Source organism: Notechis scutatus, chromosome 3 (genome assembly GCF_049901735.1).
Source record: "Notechis scutatus isolate UNSWTSFEM ecotype Mainland chromosome 3, rNotScu1.2, whole genome shotgun sequence".
NCBI classification, from domain to species: Eukaryota; Metazoa; Chordata; class Lepidosauria; order Squamata; family Elapidae; genus Notechis; species Notechis scutatus.
The window spans coordinates 46,515,261-46,535,582 of NC_142011.1; the positions used below are offsets into that span (position 1 = coordinate 46,515,261).

A 20,322-nucleotide genomic window follows, 5' to 3' on the forward strand; every position below is an offset into this window, starting at 1 on the left:
GCTATGGACTGGCCCACCCGTTCCGCAGACCTGAATCCTATTGAGCACATCTGGGACATCATGTCTTGCTCCATCCACCAATGCCACGTTGCACCACAGATGTCCAGGAGTTGGGGATGCTTTAGTCCAGGTGTGCGAGGAGATCCCTCAGGAGACCATCCGCCACCTCATCAGGAGCATGCCCAGGCATTGTAGGGAGGTCATACAGGCATGTGGAGGCCACACACACTACTGAGCCTCATTTTGACTTGTTTTAAGGACATTACATCAAAGTTGGATCAGCCTGTAGTGTTTTTTCCACTTTAATTTTGAATGTAACTCCGAATCCAGACCTCCATGGGTTGCTAAATTTGATTTCCATTGATAAATTTTGTGTGATTTTGTTGTCAGCACATTCAACTATGTAATGAACAAAGTATTTAATAAGAATATTTCATTCATTCAGATCTAAGATGTATTATTTTTGTGTTCCCTTTATTTTTTTGAGCAGTATATTTTCCTGCTGCTTTTTCCTTTTCTGAATTTCTTTTATTGTCTCATGGGCATCAATAAACTGGATAATGCAACAAGACTGAATGACAGGTTCCTCTTCGAGTTGAAGCTTCTGCAATTTCTATCTCTGTTGTCAAGCTCAAGAAACTCTTCATAACATTTAGATAAACAGAATGGAAATTGCATTTGCTTGCAGGGTATTAGGACATCTTTTGCAAGTGTGAGGTTCTTTGGTCTAATGTTGAACACGTAGCAAAGGTTTACAGAACCTACCATTGAAGAAGTCCATTTAACTGTAATTTAATGTTTCTATTCTTTCCAATTGCCAAAATAAGCTTCACTAAAACATCACACCTTCTTTATGAATAGGATATATGCTACGTTTGGAAACCACATCTCTCCCCAATATTTGGAAAATACCTGTGGTTTGCTGAAGCAGAAGCCACCTTACCTTTTATTTCCAAACGAACCTGGTTCTGTGCTTTGCCCAGAAGATTGGTAGCCACACAGGTGTAAGTTCCCTGGTCTTCTTTCCGAGCCCTGATGATTTCTAACGTTCCATTTTCATGTGCTTTATAGTTGCCACCATGAAGTGTACTTCCCTGGCCGTTCTTAAACCTCATGAAACAAGAATAAATTATTTTAAATATTCAATATACAAACCACCAAAATGGGGTGTGGTCTGTGTGTCCAACCTGTGGCCCACAGTCTGTCTGAAGCCCTGGATGTGGCCTCACAAGATCATAACTTTTAACATTATTATATGATTTATGTACATTAACTATATTATATATTTTATATATGGCCCAAGACAATTCTTCTTCATTTGATGTGGCCCAGACAAGCCAAAACTTTGGACACACATGCACAAAAGGAATTACTACCTAACCTTCTCCAGGTGGTCTATCGATTTATTTGAAATATATATAAATCTAGATAAAGTGTATCTACTTTTAATAATGGCTACTTTGTCCTTCCAATGCCATATTGGTAACTTGGATATCTGCTGATTTTTTAAAAAATGTTTCTGTCTTATTTATTAACAGTAATATAATCAATGCAAAAACCAGATATACACTAAAAAGATGCTGTGGCTTAATAATAAAATTCTTACCATCGTAATGTGGGAATTGGGGATCCAAAGAATGGACAGTCAAGAAGCGTCCGGTTGTTCTGAATCACTTTAATCAGCTGGTTACGAGGGACAAGGATCCGAGGAACAACATCTTAAAACAACAAAAGTGCATTGTCTGTAGAACCAGTCAGCACTGCTATTTTGCTTTACTGCAAATGTTCTATGCTAATGTTTAAATTTTCAGATTTAAGTTTTTGACTGCTTAGATTTTGCCTGAACTTTTCAAATATGAAATATTTCATAATATTTATGAAGATTTTATTTTTAAAAATTATACTTTGATGATTGTGATTTATTGAACGATAGTGTTTTCCCACTATAGTTGGGGAACCTACATGGCTACTCTTATTTGATATATTTTTACACCAAATATTAAAAAAAATCTAGGTAAAGAGCAAACAACAGCAACACCAAAACAAGAAGATGGATTTAAGCTTTCCCTTCAATTCTTCTCACAATAATTATCTTTTACCTATTTCATCTCAACTTACTCATTTCTACAGTCAGAAAAATTCCAACTTTTAAGTTCTTATCTTCATATGCTCACAATTAAATTCCTTCCAAACTTTTTTTAGATTGGATGGTAATGAAACAGTCCTGCATAAGAACGCATAAACCTGTGTATTTGGCAAGTCAGATTAAGAGGGAAAGCACTCTTTAAATGAATAGAGACATGGACATATATAAAAAAGAACAGGAGAACTTAGGCTTACTTTATAAGGGAAATAAAAAGACACTTAGGTTTAACAGCTCCCTAGGGAGATGACTCATTAATCCAAACCAAAGATAGGACCAATTGTTTACCAAAGACAATTCTAAAAGGAAGAATCTACTTTAAAATAAAATAAAACCTGACTGTAGTTTGAATCTCTACTGCTATCTAATTAAGTGTGAGATCATATGCTACGTACAGTATAAAAGGGTCTTTGATATATTTTCTATATAGAAAAATTTCAAGGGCATAGTAAAAAAAAATCCTAGCAGTATCCCAGATGGGACTAGGAAGACTGGATTGGGATGATTTAGTTTATTATTATTATTATTATTATTCTGCAATTTTGGCTTTTTATGATATCTTCATTCAAAATTGAAATGAAAATGATTAAGTCTTTGTGCATTATAATCTATGGCATTTTACACACACACATACACACACACATAAAATAAGACAACAATTTTTTAACTAAGGTACTTCAAATGGGCTAACTTAAAGAATGTGTAAAACTCCAGGACCCAGATTCCTGGAGTTGAAATTTGGAAAATTTTATTTTAAAAAATTATGACATAAAAATTATTATAAATCAGTTTATGGAATGATACAAAACATCACAAAACATTTCAGGTGTTGATGTTTGACTGTGCTACAAAGTTCAACATGGACTATTTCCAAGCAGATACATCTCTGTATCTCTGTATCCTCTGAAAGAAATATCAATGAAATTTTATTTATTTATTTATTTTTATTTGCCAATGGCTTACAAGATAATAGGTATAAGTAAAAACATAGTTATGAATACATGGATACATATAAGAAAAATAAAAAATATATAAAAGAAACAATAGGACAGGGACGGTAGGCACAATTGGTGCGCTTATGCACGCCCCCTACAGACCTCTTAGGAAAGGGTTGAGGTCAATAGTAGACAGTCTAAGGTTAAAGTTTTTGGGGTTTGGAGAAAAAACCACAGAGTCAAGTAGCGTATTCCAGACATTGACCACTCTGTTGCTGAAGTCGTATTTCCTGCAATCAAGTTTGGTGCGATTAACCTTGAGTTTGTATCTATTGTTTGCTCTAGTGTTGTTATGGTTGAAGCTGAAGTATTCATTGACAGGTAGGACATTGCAATGTATGATTTTATATACTATACTTAGATCGGACCGAAGGCGGCGTAGTTCTAGTTTTCTAGGTCTAGAATTTCGAGTCTGGTGGCATAAGGTATTCTGCAACGAGTAGAGGAGTGGAGAACTTTTCTTGTGAAATATTTCTGGACTTTCTCAATTGTGTTAATATCAGATACGTAATGTGGGTTCCAGACTGATGAGCTGTATTTGAATATTGGTCTAGCAAATGTTTTGTATGCTCTAGTTAGTAGTATAATATTACCAGAGAAAAAGCTATGTAAGATTAGGTTAACAACTCTTAACGCCTTTTTGGCTATGTAGTTACAGTGGGCTCTAGCACTTAGGTCATTTGAGATGAGTACTCTGATTTTTTTTTCCAATATGTAGGACAGAGCATTTATTTGTTGAGATTTGAAGTTGCCATTTGTTTGACCATTCTGATACATAGTCAAGGTCTTTTTGAAGGGTAGCAGTATTGTCTGTGATGTTGAATAGCTTTACATCATCAGTGAAGAGAATGCAGTTGCTTTTGATATGATCACAGAGGTCATTTATGTAGAGTATGAAAAGACTTGGTCCTAGAACACTGCCTTGGGGGACACCACTGTTGACAGGTACAGAATTTGATAGGATGCTCCCAATTTTGACCATTTGTTGTCTGTTTGACAGGAATGCTTCTATCCAGTTACGCAGGTGTCCAGAGATACCGTAAGATTTTAGTTTTTGGAGTAGTTTGCCGTGTACCACTGAATCAAAGGCTTTACAGAAGTCTATGTAGATTGTGTCTATTGCTTTGCCCTGATCAAGTTGTGTAGTCCATATGTTTTTGCAGTGTAAGAGTTGCAGATTACATGATAGTTTTTTTTCCTAAAACCAAATTGTTTATTAGAGAGTAGGTTGTTTGTTTCTAAGTGGAGGATGATGGATTGGTTAATAATTGATTCCATGATTTTACAGGTGATGCAGCATAAAGAGATTGGTCTGTAATTTTCAACTAGACTGGGGTCTCCCTTTTTGAAGATGGGGATGACCGTGGCCATAGTTTTGGCAAGGAGCTGGTCCTGAAAGATTATGCTTAGAGGTTCAGCTATGGCAGTGGATAGCTTTTTTAAGAAGTAGGCACATATTCCGTCTGGTCCAATAGATAGAGATGGTTTTAGATTGTGCAGTGCTTTTTCAACAATGTCTTCTGTAAAATTGATATGTATTAGATCATTGTAGTTGTCTGTGGTTTGACTAGGAAATACTGGGCATGATCCATTGCTGTTTACAAATACTGAGCCAAAGAATGTGTTAAAGAGGTTGGCTTTAATGGTGTCATCATTGCAGTCTTTACCATTAGGTCCTTTCAGGGGTGGGGTGGACCTTGAGTCTTTTAGTTTGTTGTTTACAAAATTGTAGAAAGCGCTGGTGGAATTGATGCATAGAAGGTTTTCTTCTTGTTTAATGTGATAATTAGTGCATTCAGTTTTTATCTGGTGGCATAAATTTTTGTATCGGCTTTTGAAGTTGGCAACGTGACCAGATTTGTTTTTCCACCAAAGTGATCTCTTTTTGGATTGAAGCTTCCTTATTGTTTTGGGTAATTTGTTTTTTCTGGTTTTGGGAGTTGTTAATGGTACATATAGTTTGATGACTCTTTTGACTTCAAGTAAAAATATGTTGTAATGGTCTTCTACAGTATTGTACCCAGAGTATAGAAATTGCCAATCAAGGGATGAGAGATCATTGTCTATAAGATCATAGTTGCCTTTTTTGAAGTTATAATTGGGGACTCCGTCATTGTGATGATTTTTGTGTGGACGTATGTTGAGACAAAAGTCAATCATGTTGTGGTCACTGTTGGAAAAGGGTTCTTTAATTTGTATTCCGTAAATTGAATACAAACTATTGCAGAAGATGAGATCGAGACAGTTAAGTCTAGTGTTGGTTACTAGTTATTCTAGTCCCAGATTTATTACTGCATTGTAGAAGGTTGCATGTATGGGTTCAGTTGTACATTTGTTAAGGGTCCAGTTAATATGAGGTAGATTGAAGTCATCAAGAAAGATAAAAGTGTGTGGGCAGGATGCTGCCCATGTTAGTAGTGTATTTAGTTTGTTTGCATGTTCATGTCATAATCAGGGGCTCTGTAACATAGTAAGAACCGAAATGTGATATTTAAGGACAGTTCACAGACGATGGTCTCAGGAATAGGAAGCTCCTGGGTAACTTGGATGCTTTTTAGATGTAGGGACTTTTTATAGAAGATAGCAACACCACCTCCTCTACGGATTTCACAATCTGATCGATAAACATGATAGTCTCTTACTGTGGTAATGGAATCAGGGAGAGATGCATTGAGCCATATTTTACAGACAAATATAATGCCGAATTTAGCCGTATTTAGTAAGAGAAGAAATTCAGGTATTTTATTTACAAGGCTTCTTGCATTGAGTAGCTTGCATTTAAGGCCCGTTGTGGTTGGAATAGAGGTAGTTAGGGGCGTGCGTGCCTAGTTTTGAGTGATGTTGGATTGGATGGGGTGGGGTTGGATGTGGAGTTGTGGGTTGTGTGACTTTCTTTTGATGGAATCAGCTCTGTAGTCAATGTATAGGTCCTTTTCTCCATTGTCTAGATGGTTTTTGAGTTCTGCACGGAGTTCACGGGAGAAGATTCTTTGCAGTATGGATGACCCAAGGAGTCTCAGGTTGTCTTTTTTGTTATTATAAAATAATATGTACATGAATTATATTAGGCTATGAAATTCCATAAATCAAAATGCACAAAGATTGATCATTTTGACCTGAATTATGAATGGAGACATTCTGTTGTAGACATTGAATTCTGCTCTGATGGTTTTAAACAATTCAATTTCCATTTCTACTAAATCATAACAAGAACAATTTGATATATGTATATTTTCTTTTCATGTTTGAAAAGCTTTCCTTTTATTTTAAATATTAAATCACCTTGTTGTCCTAAACAACTGTGTATCTAAACAAATTTTCTCATAATTTAATCAGTGGTTGCAATTATTATTTCAGTAAGCCATGGCATCTTAGCATGGTTTAGCTTTCTTTGCATTTTGAGTTGAGCCATTGTGATATATAGAGCAGAATACAATAGCTCTTTCAACAAACCACCTGACTCATTGCTTAGTAACAACCATAATGGATATTAGTTCCTGGGAAAAAACAAATGATTTAATAAGAAAACAATTGCATTAAAAAAAGGAAATTATTTTAAAGGTTCTTAAAACTAGACGTATTAACATAGGTAAAAAACTGAGAATTTGACCTGTTCAGTGCTTACCCAACACACTAACAAATGCATTGGCTAACAGATACCCATGTTCATTAGAAGCGTTGCATTGATATACACCACTGCTGCCACTCTGGATGTCCCGAAACATAACAGTATCTCCATTAACTTCACGGCTGGGATTGGGAGCAGAACCTTGGAATCAGACAGACATAAATTAAGAGGTATCTTTTATTTCTTTTTGTTATAATTTATATCAAATGAACACCATAAAAGCATCTAAAATTAAGCAATCAATCTCATCTGATGTGAAGAAATAATGGATGGAAGTTCTCTCTTGACCTGGGCATTCCTATTATTAAATATTGAAAATGAGAAGCATTTCAAAGTAGCAGTTCCAGTCATGTTGGTCCATAGAACACCTTGTTTTTCAATAATTTGATATAAATCTATATATTACATTTCTGTTCAATGTTTATTTCAACATGTCTTTGTTTCTATGGTCTATCACTGAGGCTGTATATCTAAGAAGGAAATATCCATTATATTGACAATAAAACAAATTATCCTGAATTATGTTAGTACAGATAATATACTGGCAAACTTAAGTACAAGCAGGAAAACTCTTATTGTTTCTTTTTACTAACTGCAAGGGGCTCAGTATGAATCAATTTAACTTTTTTAAAAAAGGTCTTTCCTTTCATTTTAATTACTTACAGGTAACATTAGCAATAGTGTTTATACTTATATTCCGCTTCATAGTGCTTTATAGCCCTCTGTAAATGGTTTACAGAGTCAGCATATTGACCCCAACAATCTGGGTCCTCCTTTTACCAACTTTGGAAAGATCGAAGGCCAAGTCAATCTTGAGTTGGTCAGGATCAACTCCTGGCAGAGAGCAGAGTTAGCCTGCAATACTGCATTCTAATCATTGCGCCACCATAGCTCTTTTAGGCAATTAGCTCTCAACTTATGATCATAATGGAGCTGGGAATTTCTGTCATAAGTCAGGACAGTCGTAAATTGGGGCACCCACATAATTAACCTGATTTGATTACCTTTTTTTGCAGCACTCATTAAATGAATGTGGCAGTTGTAAAACGAATGCTTCAATTTGTTAAGTGAATCCCATGGTTGTTACAGTCATCCATTCATTCCAAAAAAGCCAGAAAGTAGCAAAAAAACTTTGTGAATCATAGTAATCATACGATTAGGGAATGTGCAAGATGAGCTTATTGCCAAATGTCCAGAATCGAGTTGTAAGTCATTTTTTGGTAGACTTTATTCAGGGGTAGGATTCCACCAGTATAACAACCGGTTCGGTGATCACACACTTTGTGTGCGCACACATGCTTTGTGTGCACACTCACCCAATGCATGCTCCGTGCCTGTGCTCCACATTTTTAAAAGCTCCAATACTTACCTTCTACTGCAGTCCCTGTGAATAAAACAGCTGAGGCGTGGCAAACCACTCTGCCGCGCGAATCAGCTGTGCTCTAAAAAAACAAAATAAAGCACAGGAAAGAGCAGGGGTGGGTGGGTGGGCCCACATGCTCATCGCAGCAAACTGGTTCGCTGCCAGCTAATCTTCGGAGCAAGGGGTTCACCCGAATCAGTCCGAACCAGTAGAATCCCATCCCTGACTTTATTGTAACTTTGAATGATCTCTAAGTGATCAGTTGTTAAAGAAGGACTACCTATGCTTAGTTTTTGTTTGTTTTGGCTAAATATCCCATGACTATTTCTTTTGATCTCATCCTTAAAGCATCACCCAATTATGCATATATCACATAATCAATCCAGAGACTCATGACTACTAAACTATTGTAGTCTGTGAGCATTGAATAAGTTCTTATGTAGCTATCTAGAACAGCCACATTTTAGAATGGAGGAGAAAACGTCCATTGTTTATGCAGACAGAAAGGTTCATGTCATTACAGAATTTGGAATGCAGAAATATGGTAAATTTATAAGGGAAAGGAAAGATGAAAAGGCAGTACAGGACAGAGATAACTGAGAAAAACAAAACTCAGAACCTCCTAAGAAGACTGAGAATCTATATAGAAATATATAATAATATCAAGACTACAGTAAGTCATGTTTGTATATCAATGCGTGATATGCATGAGGTCTACCTAAAAAAAGCAAAAAATCTGGTGTAAATGTGATTTAAACATCAATCTCAAAACCCACTTTAACGTCATAATTTAACCTCCAAGAAAACTCAAAGTATAGAACCACAGAAATACTGTCGCACGTTAACATGCCAACGATCAATTATTTTTAATAGCATAAAACAAAAAATTTCAGAAATGCAAAATGCAGATAAGCATTGACTAAAGTATAAAGTGAGTTGAATCCTCTGGAGCTTGTATTTCACACTTCGTTGGTATCAGCAATCAATTGTTTAAAAATTTGACCTGCCCTTCAAGCAATTATAACTTGAAGCAATAAAAACAGAATTAATCCAGATGGTCATCAGAAGTCAAGAGTGACAGGGAGGGAGGGAGGGAGGAAGGATTATCAGCAGTTATTTGAAAATATCTTTACCTTCCTTCTAACAATAATGAAGTCAAGAAACATGGAAGATATAAATCTTTCAAGTAATTAGATTCTGTTCTTGCTTACTTTCTAGAAGTTCTCCGTTCACAAGCCACTGGACTGAAGGTTTGGGGTTACCATTGGCACGGCACAGCAGTCTTCCATCTTCACCAGGTGCCAAAATAAGGTTCTCTGGTTCATCCAACCAATATGGGGAAGCTTTAGAACAAAAGTGATAAATATAAAAAGACACTATTGGCTATCATTATAGGGATCCACTGGAGAAAATGTGGATATGAAAGAAAGGGAGAAAACTACAGGAAAACTGAAGTGACTACAGGAAGCCAAATTGTGAGTTCTGTATGAAGAAATACTGGAAGATAGATCAATCTTTCAATGAAAGGAAAGTAGGCACAGAAGATGTTTGGAACATAATGAATACAATTGTGTTACAGCATTCATTCGAGATACACTTTTTATAGCAAATCCGAGTTTAGAGAACACTTTTCTAATGACTGGAGGCTGAAATGAAGCAAGAGCTTCCTTCCAATTAATAATGGGAGTTAATATACTTAATTGGGATGTTCCTAAAATAAGCAACAATCTGCATATATTGAAAGCAAGTAAATCAGAACAGAAATAAAAGGCAGCTGGAACTCCTCTTTTTTTTTTGCTATTTATTAATTTACTTGCATTGAATAGATAGAAAAGGATGAATTTTGGAAAACCTTTTTTTAACGTTTGTTGGGAGAGGCAGAAAAAGAACATTCAATGATATAATATTTGATCTTTAGGGCAAATTGGAATAAACATGTAGCATATAAATGGGAATGTATTTGAAAAGGTCTCATAATTTGAATACATTTTGCTTATTTGTCATTCTTTGAACTCTTAGAAGGCCAAATTATTACATCTATGTATGTATCAAATCTATTTAGCTACCCATCTGACAAGATGTGACTTTTGGCAGTGTAACAACAAAGATACGCAATAAGAAACTTGTAACACAATGATCATTAAAAAAAAAGTTTTAAAAGCATAAGGCATTCGAGTGATTAGATTAGCAAGGGAGCCACCTCCCCTGGTCCCCAGGCCTGGTGACATAGACAAGTCTTCAGAAACTTCTGAAAAATAAAAAGGGATGAAGCTGACCTCGCTTTGGGGAGGGTGGTGGTGAATGTTTCATAAGGTGGCCAGCATGGCAGAGAAGGTATCAGCCTCACCAGGTAGACCAAAGGGGAAACCTGACCAAATAAGCTAATTCTGTTTTATTACAAAGCTGCATTAACAGAATTTAGCAAGTCACCTTTACATCCTGGTAACTTAGGGAGGCTCCTTTCTTTCTCTACCCACTATGTAGTTATATCTACTCTTTCTGACTGTTCCCCAATTCACTATACCTAAGAAACAATGATAGTTTCATGGTTGCCTCCACTTGGCTGAATAAAGATATGTAGTTTTGTGTTCAAAACAGTAATTGGTTTCTCAGGAAGTATTCTAATACCATGTTCCAATCACATGGTCAGACTGACCCCAGATAGATTTCCTATGTAAGCCTCTTTCATTAGTCTTTTGCATTACTAGCTGGTGGAGAATAAGAAGGCACAATACACATGACATACCTTTCACTTTCACCAAGATACTATGGCGGCTAATGCCCACTTTGTTGGAAGCTAAGCAGAAATATTCTCCAGAATCTTCCTCAGAAATATTTGCAATATGAAGAGCCTTGTTAAAGTTTTCCAACTTGATCCTTCCAGATGGGAGATCACCACCCTTTTTGTGCCACATGATATCTGGTGTTGGACTGAAAGAACAACAACAACAAATCCAAAAGATTTAAGCATTTGATGCCAAATTTTTCCAACATGAATTATGTATTATAAGAAATTTTCTGGAAATTTGCTGCCTATTTTAAGGGTAGAAATTTCAGTGTCCTCTCAAAATAACCATTCTCTCAAAATGCCTACCAAACAATTTGAGAGGCAAGAGAGTAAAAATTAAAAATATTAAAATATTCATGTATAAAATTAAGTTGTTAGTTTTTGGCTCCTGAGAGTAAAGATTTCAGATACAGATTTAATTGTGGTAGTACGAGCTTTGGTGGTATAAAATGCTCTTCTAGCCATCAAAGTTGGCATTAATTTCTAATGATAATAGTTACAAAATGTTGAAACATATATTGTGATGTTACAATGCATGCTTTCATATTTGAACTGTGGTATATGCAAGTGTGTAAGCTGTGGAACTTGCATAATGTCACCACAACAACTTTTCATCACTTGCTCCCCTTGCCTATAAACATCAATGAACTCAAATTATATTTTCAAATTTTTACATTTGTACTTGTGAAGTTAACTTTTATTTACCAAACCTAAAATCAGTAAGAATAAGAATAAGAATAAGTAACTATGATTTTATGTCCCAGAACATAGACCAGAATGTATTTGACAAACCATGGTTTCCCTGATCCCAACTGGTACGTACACTCCTGAGGCAATGCATTCCAGCAAGAGGTCTTCTCCTCTTAGCACCATCTGACTGCTTGAAGTCCCAAGAGGGTACATGAAGCTGGGTTGCCTTTCTGCAATACCTCGGGCTGAAATCAGGACATAAGGGAGGAAAAATACAGAATTGTAAATCCTTCTCCAAATGGCAGTATGAAAATGAAAGAGAATAGAAAACAATTAGAGAATCTTTGCAACATCCAAGACCTGCTATGGGAATCTATAAAGAGATTAGGGAAATATAAATGAAAGAAGATTTCAGTGGAAAAATCAGACAATGGCACAGAGACATATGGAAAGGAATGAAATGAAGCAGTAATAATAATTGTAATAATAATAGTTACCTTGCTCACAGCAAAAGCATTTATCAGGTTTCAAGTTTAACCATGTACAAGTTTGATGTTTAGAACAAGGGAATTCTAAGTTTTTTATTTTTTCAAAATAAAAATACTGAAGAAACGTGCCTATGTTATTTGTACCTATTTGTGAACATCACAATCGCCTATAGTATTCAATAAAATTCCAATGCTATTTTAAAAATATTTGTAAAATTTACAGTGGGAAAATATGAATTACAAGAAACAACTAAAATGGTTAAATCAAATGTTATTTAAAAACATTATGTAATAAGATATTCAATATCACGTGCTGGGTCTCATGGAAACACTGAAGTTCACTTAAATTCATGAAACCTGATTGTGATTCACCCTTGCTCAAGTGAAACATTTCATATTTTGATACTAAACTATTGAGCAAGCCATTCCACTGAGCCATGAACACAAAGTCATTGCACAATATATTTCACAAAACATTATATAGGGTATAAGACCTAGGTATCTGTAAGACTGCCTCTCCAACAATTCTCTCTGACCATCCTGTAAGATCTGAGAGAGTTGGCATATTCTGGGTCCCATCCAGAATGTAAACAATCACATTATAAAACCCAGTAGGTACCCCTCATTTGTAACTGTGTCTATCTTCTGAAACATTCCCTCCATGGTTTGTATAGCTCCAATTCAATTGATCTTTAAGACAGAATTAAAGACCTAGCTCTTCTCATAGGCACTGAAATAAGGGTGGAATGCGATCCCACCAATTGGTGTATGGGGGGGGGATCATTCCCTCCCAGTGTGCTGTTGGTACTTTGTATTTTACTTTTATTGTTTTTAATCCTCTATAAACTGGTTAGAGTTGTCAGCTAGTGGGCAGTCTTAGAATTCAATGACAGAAATTCTACTTTAGATGTGTTACACCAGCAATCCGCAACCCCTCCCCCATCTGCAGCCTGGTTCCTGGCTGCAGCCCATTGATGCAACCAGAGGGCAAGCATGTGAAACCCTCCCTTCCCCACCACTACCACTGCTGGTCCGCAGAGCCAGAAAGGTAGGGACCCCTGTGCTGCACTATCAGAACAGTGTGCCTCTTCTTTTCTATTCTCACAATAGTGAATATAGCCTTGTTTGTACAGCAAAAAATTTAAAAATCCACTAAACCAAGCTAACACATATTGTGATCCAGGGAAACTAAACATATGTCAACTTTGAGTTTTACTGATCTATATTTGAAGAAAACTAACAGACTCAATTAGTTCATAGTTATTTCATTCAAGTGATATATTTATATTTTCTTTATATAACAAATCCAGATTTTTTTAGGATCCATTCCAGAGTGGAAAAAATATCACACACAGAAGGAGCTACCTCAACATTAAAGCCAGTAATTAAGTTTAAAAAAAAAAAAAACAAGAAAATTGTTCCTCATCTATAGCAGAGAGCATAAAAAGCTTTAATTTAAAGCAGTTATCTGTATTGTTGGCTGAATTACTCATTAAAATACATAGGATGAAAAGGTTTCACGAATCTGATTATCTATTTTAGCATTATAACATGATGAAGTAGCACTGAAAATCAAGGATTGATTACTGATTTAATAGGGAAGATTCAAAGTACAACATTGCAAAAGCATTCTGAGATTGGCAAAATCTTTTGGTCTCAAAGTTATGGCTTTATTAAATGTTTAATTAAAGCTAGATCTAATATTAACTGGATATCAATTTAATGGGATGCAAAGGACAATACAATTAATTCCATAGATCTAAATCACACTGAAGAATGGAAGCTTCTATGTTAGGTCACAATACTTGAAACTGACATGATTCCAAATATCAGTTCTAAAGACTCTTGTCATTGTGAATACCTTAATAAATCATTGGATGGAGCTCTTGCTTTTGATTTGTGCACAAGTATCAAAATGAGCTTATGGTACGTCTAAATATTCTACTGTAGCAATCACAACTATATTTCTAAATAATACTTATGGTTTCCCCCTCATGGAAATATGAACTCCAGAAGAAGAAAAATAAATGAAAGAAATAAAAGATTTCTGTCCATGATAAGAAGTTACAGTTAACTTGAGAAGCAAAAATAAAATGCCATACCATTAGTACTTATTTCATAAAAATGAATTCAAATTCATCAAAAGGTTTCAAAACAAGAAGACAGCTGACATAAGATCTTTTAAAAAAGCCATTATGTAGAAAGAACCTTGAACAAATGGTGTCATAAACAAGCAATTATTCCATGCTGTTCAATATGGGCTCATTTTGTTAATTAAATGAAAATTACCACAGAGAGTGACATTTCCCTAAGCTTTGAGCATGTGAATGGGCACTCCATACACAAAAAATATATATAAAGCAAGACAAAGAGGCAACTATCAGAACTGTAGACAGGTTAAGACAAGCATCTGAGCAGAACAGTTATCAAAAAAATTCACAGAAAAATTTGCAAACAGAATAGGTTAAAAACAGGTATAAAACTTACAGATAAACAATTAAGATACAAAGAAGCAGCAGGTATGTTATTTTTAAAATATTATTTATTTACTAGTTTTCTATTTTCCCTTTTCTCCAGAAGCTCAAGATAGCCATACATGAAACTTCTTTCTCTTTGGAGCTTGACAGGATTGTGTTAATAAGTGTTAATAGAAAGAAATGTTTGCAATTAATCGTTAATTAACAGCTCCTAACAGAGGGTCTTTATGTGTTAGAATGCTGGACTAATCTTTCTATGTGACAGGGCATAGATACATACGAGTATTCAGTTTAGAGCAGATTTCTACTGATTCATATATAATGGAATTCTGTATAAATATCTATCCTATTTATGAATATGGATGCTGATGGTCTCTTTCTCTCTTACATACATTTGCCTGCAGGAAAGGAAAGGAAATTGAGTTGAAAAAAAATCACACAGAGCCAGAAATTATTTAGTAGCTCTCACATAAACACAAAACGTGATTAATGGTTATATTAAGAATTCAAAGAGAAACTTTCACGCTTATTCACAAACTACAGAAGACAAATAGGTAGCATCACTAAATATGCTAGTGTGTAATTAGTTAATATTGTTAATAGATTACTGATGTAAATTAACTATTGTGAATCTTTGAAGCATATGTTTAAATTGCTTAATCGACCTATGACAGTTGCTATGCCTCTTTTTGCACACCTGGGTTCTCGTTCCAGACAGTTTGAGTTAAATTTAGAAAACATTCCTGCTGGAGCACCTAAAGATCTGCTGCTACTTAATAAGGACAAACTTGAGTCAAATCAATGAGTTGACTTGGTACAAGACATATATTCCTGGAGATTGCTCATGAATGCCTTCCAGGTTTGATTGAACTTACTAATCAATGACTGCTTGCAGGAAATTTTCAGGGCAACTGAGTTTGTAACCAACAGGGATTGTATGAAATATCTAAATTGTTCTTGTAGTTCTTCAACTGAACTTCAAGTTTTGCAGGTATTTAGATCAAAGTACAGATGAAGACACTGAAACAGAATAGTTCTAGAAAGAATATCTCTATTGTTAAAACAGGGCAGTAACAACTTTCCAATATATTTAGAGATAAATTGCTTATTCAATTTCCACTGAAATAATACACCGAGATGCAAATACTTTTTAAGGGGGTGTTGCTTTTGAAGCTTAATTCTTCAAAGCTTTGCCAACCTAAATGGATGCCATTTAACAAAGCATCCACCTTTTCATAGGTTATGCACTGTTGAATAATCCTAACATTGTTCTTTTGCTTGCTTATACTCTATGCACACAGATTTGTCTCCTGCAAATCTACCTATTACTGAAACAAACACTGAACAATGAAACAGTGTCTAGATAGCTATGCACCTATCATAGGAGGCAAGAGGTATAAAGCTGTGAATATGGCATAGATCCTTTTAATTGGATTTATAAAATGTAATAGAAAGAGATTATATGTTTCTAAATTCCACGATTCTGACCAACGAGATATTATTCATATATTTCTATGAGTAAATCTGTTTTGTGAAAAAGCCAGAACAGAACATTAATTTTAGGATTATGGGATTAATCTTAATTATTTTTTGTCAAAATAGAATTTCTATAGTAATGTTGCTCAAATTTTGACACTGGGGCAGTGAATGTTTTCGCGGATTAAAATTAAAGATGCTTTCCTTTGGCATGCAAAAAGTTAAAATGCACACTAATTCCAACCATTCTATTTTTCACAGCATAAGCAGATATAAGGGGCAAGGATAAGTGACACTGACACTGTCATTCTCCATAAATTGGAGAGAAATAAATATAGGAGAGCTTTCTCTATTTATTTAGAATAATCACTTCATAAAGAACCTTAATTTTCCAAATTATAACTTGCTAGAAGGGCCTATTAAATTTCCAAGTTTCTTAAGGCTGCGTAGGAGAGCTGTATAAAGTATGGAAAATGTGGTTTTCTAAGGAAAAGCATGGAAGAATTGGACCGTCTGGTTTGCGATGAACTAAAATCCAGACAAAGTGAGTGGCATGTCTGCCACACATCACCCATCCTTTCCCTTCTGCAACACCTAGCAGAATATTCTCCACTGGAAATGAAATGATAGAAATCAACCAGACTCCTATGATATTTCATTTTTAAGTCTGATTTCATAACATCAAATCAAGCAAGCAAGCAAACAACAACAAAAAGCCTTGGGTTCACTGGAATCCTTCATCTTTGGAGTTTGCATCTCTCTCTTATAAGAATTATACCCTTGTATGAAAAATGAAAAGCAAAGATGTACACAAAATCTTTCATCAGTCTTGGAGGAAAAAGGGATTGATCGGTACATATCAATTCTACCCTTAGAAACAAGTCTTTTTTTTAAAAAAAATGTTTGTATTCTCTAGTCCTATAGGAATATTTTCCAAGTCAGAAATAATGTGGATTGAATTCATCAAAAGAAGATATCTCTGCAAGCAAAACCAAGAGATGCTACATGTTCTTTGGGTACACAATAAACAAAGATACATTCATTTCTCATCTATCGTGCAAGGCTATAATGAACAATGTACCCAGTTTGCTGCACTTCTCTTTAAACAAATAAATTTGTATTACACGGATCAGGGGGCCACTCTGAGTATACATTCAAACAAGCATTCACAAAAGTAAATTACTTTCTCGCAATTTTCTTTCCCTAATTCCAGAGAAATTAATCCCTTCCTAAATATCTACATTATCACATAATTTGCATGTTACAGAAGAGCCTGGTGATTCTATAGTTGAAAAACAATGTATGATTCATGATTCTTCCAGTGTACAAAAGGAGTGAACAGAGTTCCATCGAAGCATTTAAACTGTTAGGTAATGCTACTGCAAAGAATATCCATCATGGTTTTTCCATTTATTTGTAATTATAGATACATATTTTAAATATAAACAATGTAACAATATATATGCATATTGTTTTGTTTTGTTACATATACCCATAAAAAACAATGCCATCAAATGACAATAAATAAAGTTGACTTTCACAACGATTCACGGATGATGATATTGTTTAAAATATGAATCGTTCATCTAATAGTGATGGAGACAAAGTGTTTGTTTGGAAGACTGTCCAGCCTGAAAAAAAATGGTAGGATAGAGATACATGACTATTGTGTCTATCAAAGTGTCTCACAATTTCCACTGACTGACCAACAAGTGATGTTAATACAATAGTAAGGTTAGGAACAGAGAAGTTAGAATGTGAGGATCTCCAGAAGTCAGTATTGACTCACCACTGTACATGTCAGTGTGATTTCGAAAGGACGCTTCATTATGGGGATACTCTGTAATAAACAAAATAACATGAACTTTCTAAAGCAACAAAACATGCACTGAATAACCAAAAGGTAATGGAAAGGAAGAGCACAAAAGAAAATTAATTTTATAAATATAAAGTGCATGCCAGAAAGAAAAGCATATGAAACATCATACACATAACATCCAAAAAGGCCTGAAGACTGTTTAGAAATAAACAAGATTACAGCAATGTAAGATGAAATATTAAACTATAGGTGTGTTTGTTTTGAAAAAAAAAATCACAAACATGCAAAATCAAAAAAGTTGCAAAAGTTTTTAAAGAAAACATTGACTACATTTTTGTATTTGGCTTCCTAAATATCAGGAAATTTTCAACAGATTTGTTAAACATCTCACAAAATTGGAATTGTTTGGCTACAAGCTTTTTCAAGCACATACAATAAACAAAATATTCTTGCTAATTTGCACCAAATGCTATAAATAAGGATTAGAAGCAACAAAACAACTTTAAAACAAAGAAAGAACAATGAACATTTCAAACTTTGCTCATGCAAACATTATTAGAATGAGTTGTGTTTCATTAAAAAATAAATTTTCAAGAGACATCCATGACTAAGACAATGTTATGAAAAAAAAACCATATAAAATTAATTCCTGACAGTAATAACAGGAGCAACTATTTTTACTATCCTTGATGTCTACTTCTTCAAAATTCTCTGAGATTGGTGATAGGATTTCAAACTCAGAGGAGAAAATCTTGCACTTGGAACCCCCAGCCCCAATAATTTTCTAACTGAACTTTTCTGACATCAGAAAGGACCAAGAATAATATGAGGGGTGGGTTATGGGGTGTTCCAGGAAAACCCTGGCTCCATACAATGAGTGCATTACCCATATGTTACCAAATCAATGTTCTACCTTTCTGGCTGAGGAAATATTGTTCCTTACACTTTATGACCCTTTCTCCTCTCCATCCTGGTCTATCACTGGAAGAGCTTTGAATCACAGAGAGCAAAACCAAGCAGGCTACTAAAGAGTAAAGAACAGAGCAACCAGTTTCTTGTCACCTTTCTCCACTGGCTCCATGAAATCCTAGGACAATTAGATATGTTGCTAAATACAAGGCTGTAGAATGATAATGCCTACTATTACAATCAAATAAATTGCCATGGAAAAGCGTACAAGCTAACAAATATTTCTAAATTTCAATGAAACAAAGCAAGAATAAAGATGAAAATAAAAGAGAAGGGAAATAAAAGGCTAAATACAATAGAGAGAGTTTCAGAATCTGTAGAATCAAAAAATCTTAGTGCAGGAGGGCTACCATTAGTTCTGTGCCACAATAAAATTTTGTGAAATTGTTTACATCTGGTTTATAAAATCTCCTGTGTCCTATTAAAAATATAAGATGCAGATGTACGGTTTTAAAAGCAAAAGCAACTTCTTTTCTGGTTTTTGTTATACTTATTATCAAGACTGAACAAAATTGTTAGGAAAAATTGTGGCAAAAAGAAGCAGATGCTTTTTATCCCCCCCTTTACCTAATTTCCTTCCAATCATATATCTCAGCCTATTTATATAAGAAAAATAATCTGAATGCATGTTTATCCAGTTTAAAATCCATAGTATAGATTTGAAATTAATACCATGCTTTAAAATTTGATAAGGAAACTATTCCAAACAGCATACAGAGAAATAAGCAATTACGAAATCCGAAAGAGCAAAGTAAAGTTGAAACAAGCATAAAAGTAGACTTGTTGAAACAAGCACTTTAATATGAAAAATATAGAAACAATAAAAACTGTTTGAGTCTCCAAACATTATCATTTTAATTATGAATCTCCCTCTGTTGTGAGATTCAATAAAATGTGGAAAATGTTCTTCTGTTCTGCCAAGAAAGGATGAAATACACCATTTCATACATTATTCATTTGAAAGTAAAACCATTCATTTCAACTTAGTAGGTGTACAGTTGCAATCTGTGTATTTATTACTCATTTTAATAAAGCATTTTTTTTAAACAAGTTTTATTAATTTTTAAAACACACAAATTGTCATTATTCATTACATGTTTAAACCTTTTTTCATTGTAAATTTAACAAGTCAGATAAATTATAATTCTGTTTTAAACCATTTCCATATAACATACCAAAACCTCTTATTCAATTTCTCTTTACTTCTCTTTACTCTTATTCAATATCAATATTATTATTTCATCTATTTCTTTCTGACTTAGTTACCATTATTCTCATTCTATATTTCTATAAGTTTTTACTAATTCTCCCCCCCAAAAAAAACATATACACACAACACACAAAACATAAAAAAAAATCTTTTTGGAAAGTAACTTGGACCCAGGTGTCTCTCTCTTCATGGACTTCAATTATATTCATGCTCATCTTACATATCATTACTTATTTTATTTACCATTCTAAGCCTTCTATATTAACTTCTCCACAT

The 20,322-nt window shown here is 34.5% G+C and overlaps 1 protein-coding gene across 15 annotated transcripts in view; it reads right to left on the bottom strand.

Moving 5' to 3' along the window:
- Positions 1-20,322, bottom strand: part of NFASC (neurofascin) — a 173,558-nt gene that overhangs the window by 62,305 nt on the left and 90,931 nt on the right. For 12 of the 15 annotated variants that reach the window (XM_087959681.1, XM_087959697.1, XM_087959682.1 and 9 more), the window contains 7 exons: positions 17,838-17,888; positions 11,741-11,852; positions 10,876-11,060; positions 9,341-9,472; positions 6,764-6,907; positions 1,607-1,718; positions 944-1,110 (listed from right to left, as the gene is read on the bottom strand). In XM_087959681.1, coding sequence (XP_087815807.1) covers positions 944-1,110; positions 1,607-1,718; positions 6,764-6,907; positions 9,341-9,472; positions 10,876-11,060; positions 11,741-11,852; positions 17,838-17,888 — 903 coding nt within the window. The remainder of the gene's footprint in view (positions 1-943; positions 1,111-1,606; positions 1,719-6,763; positions 6,908-9,340; positions 9,473-10,875; positions 11,061-11,740; positions 11,853-17,837; positions 17,889-20,322) is intronic. The other 3 variants (XM_087959686.1, XM_087959693.1, XM_087959692.1) reach the window with 1 other exon arrangement.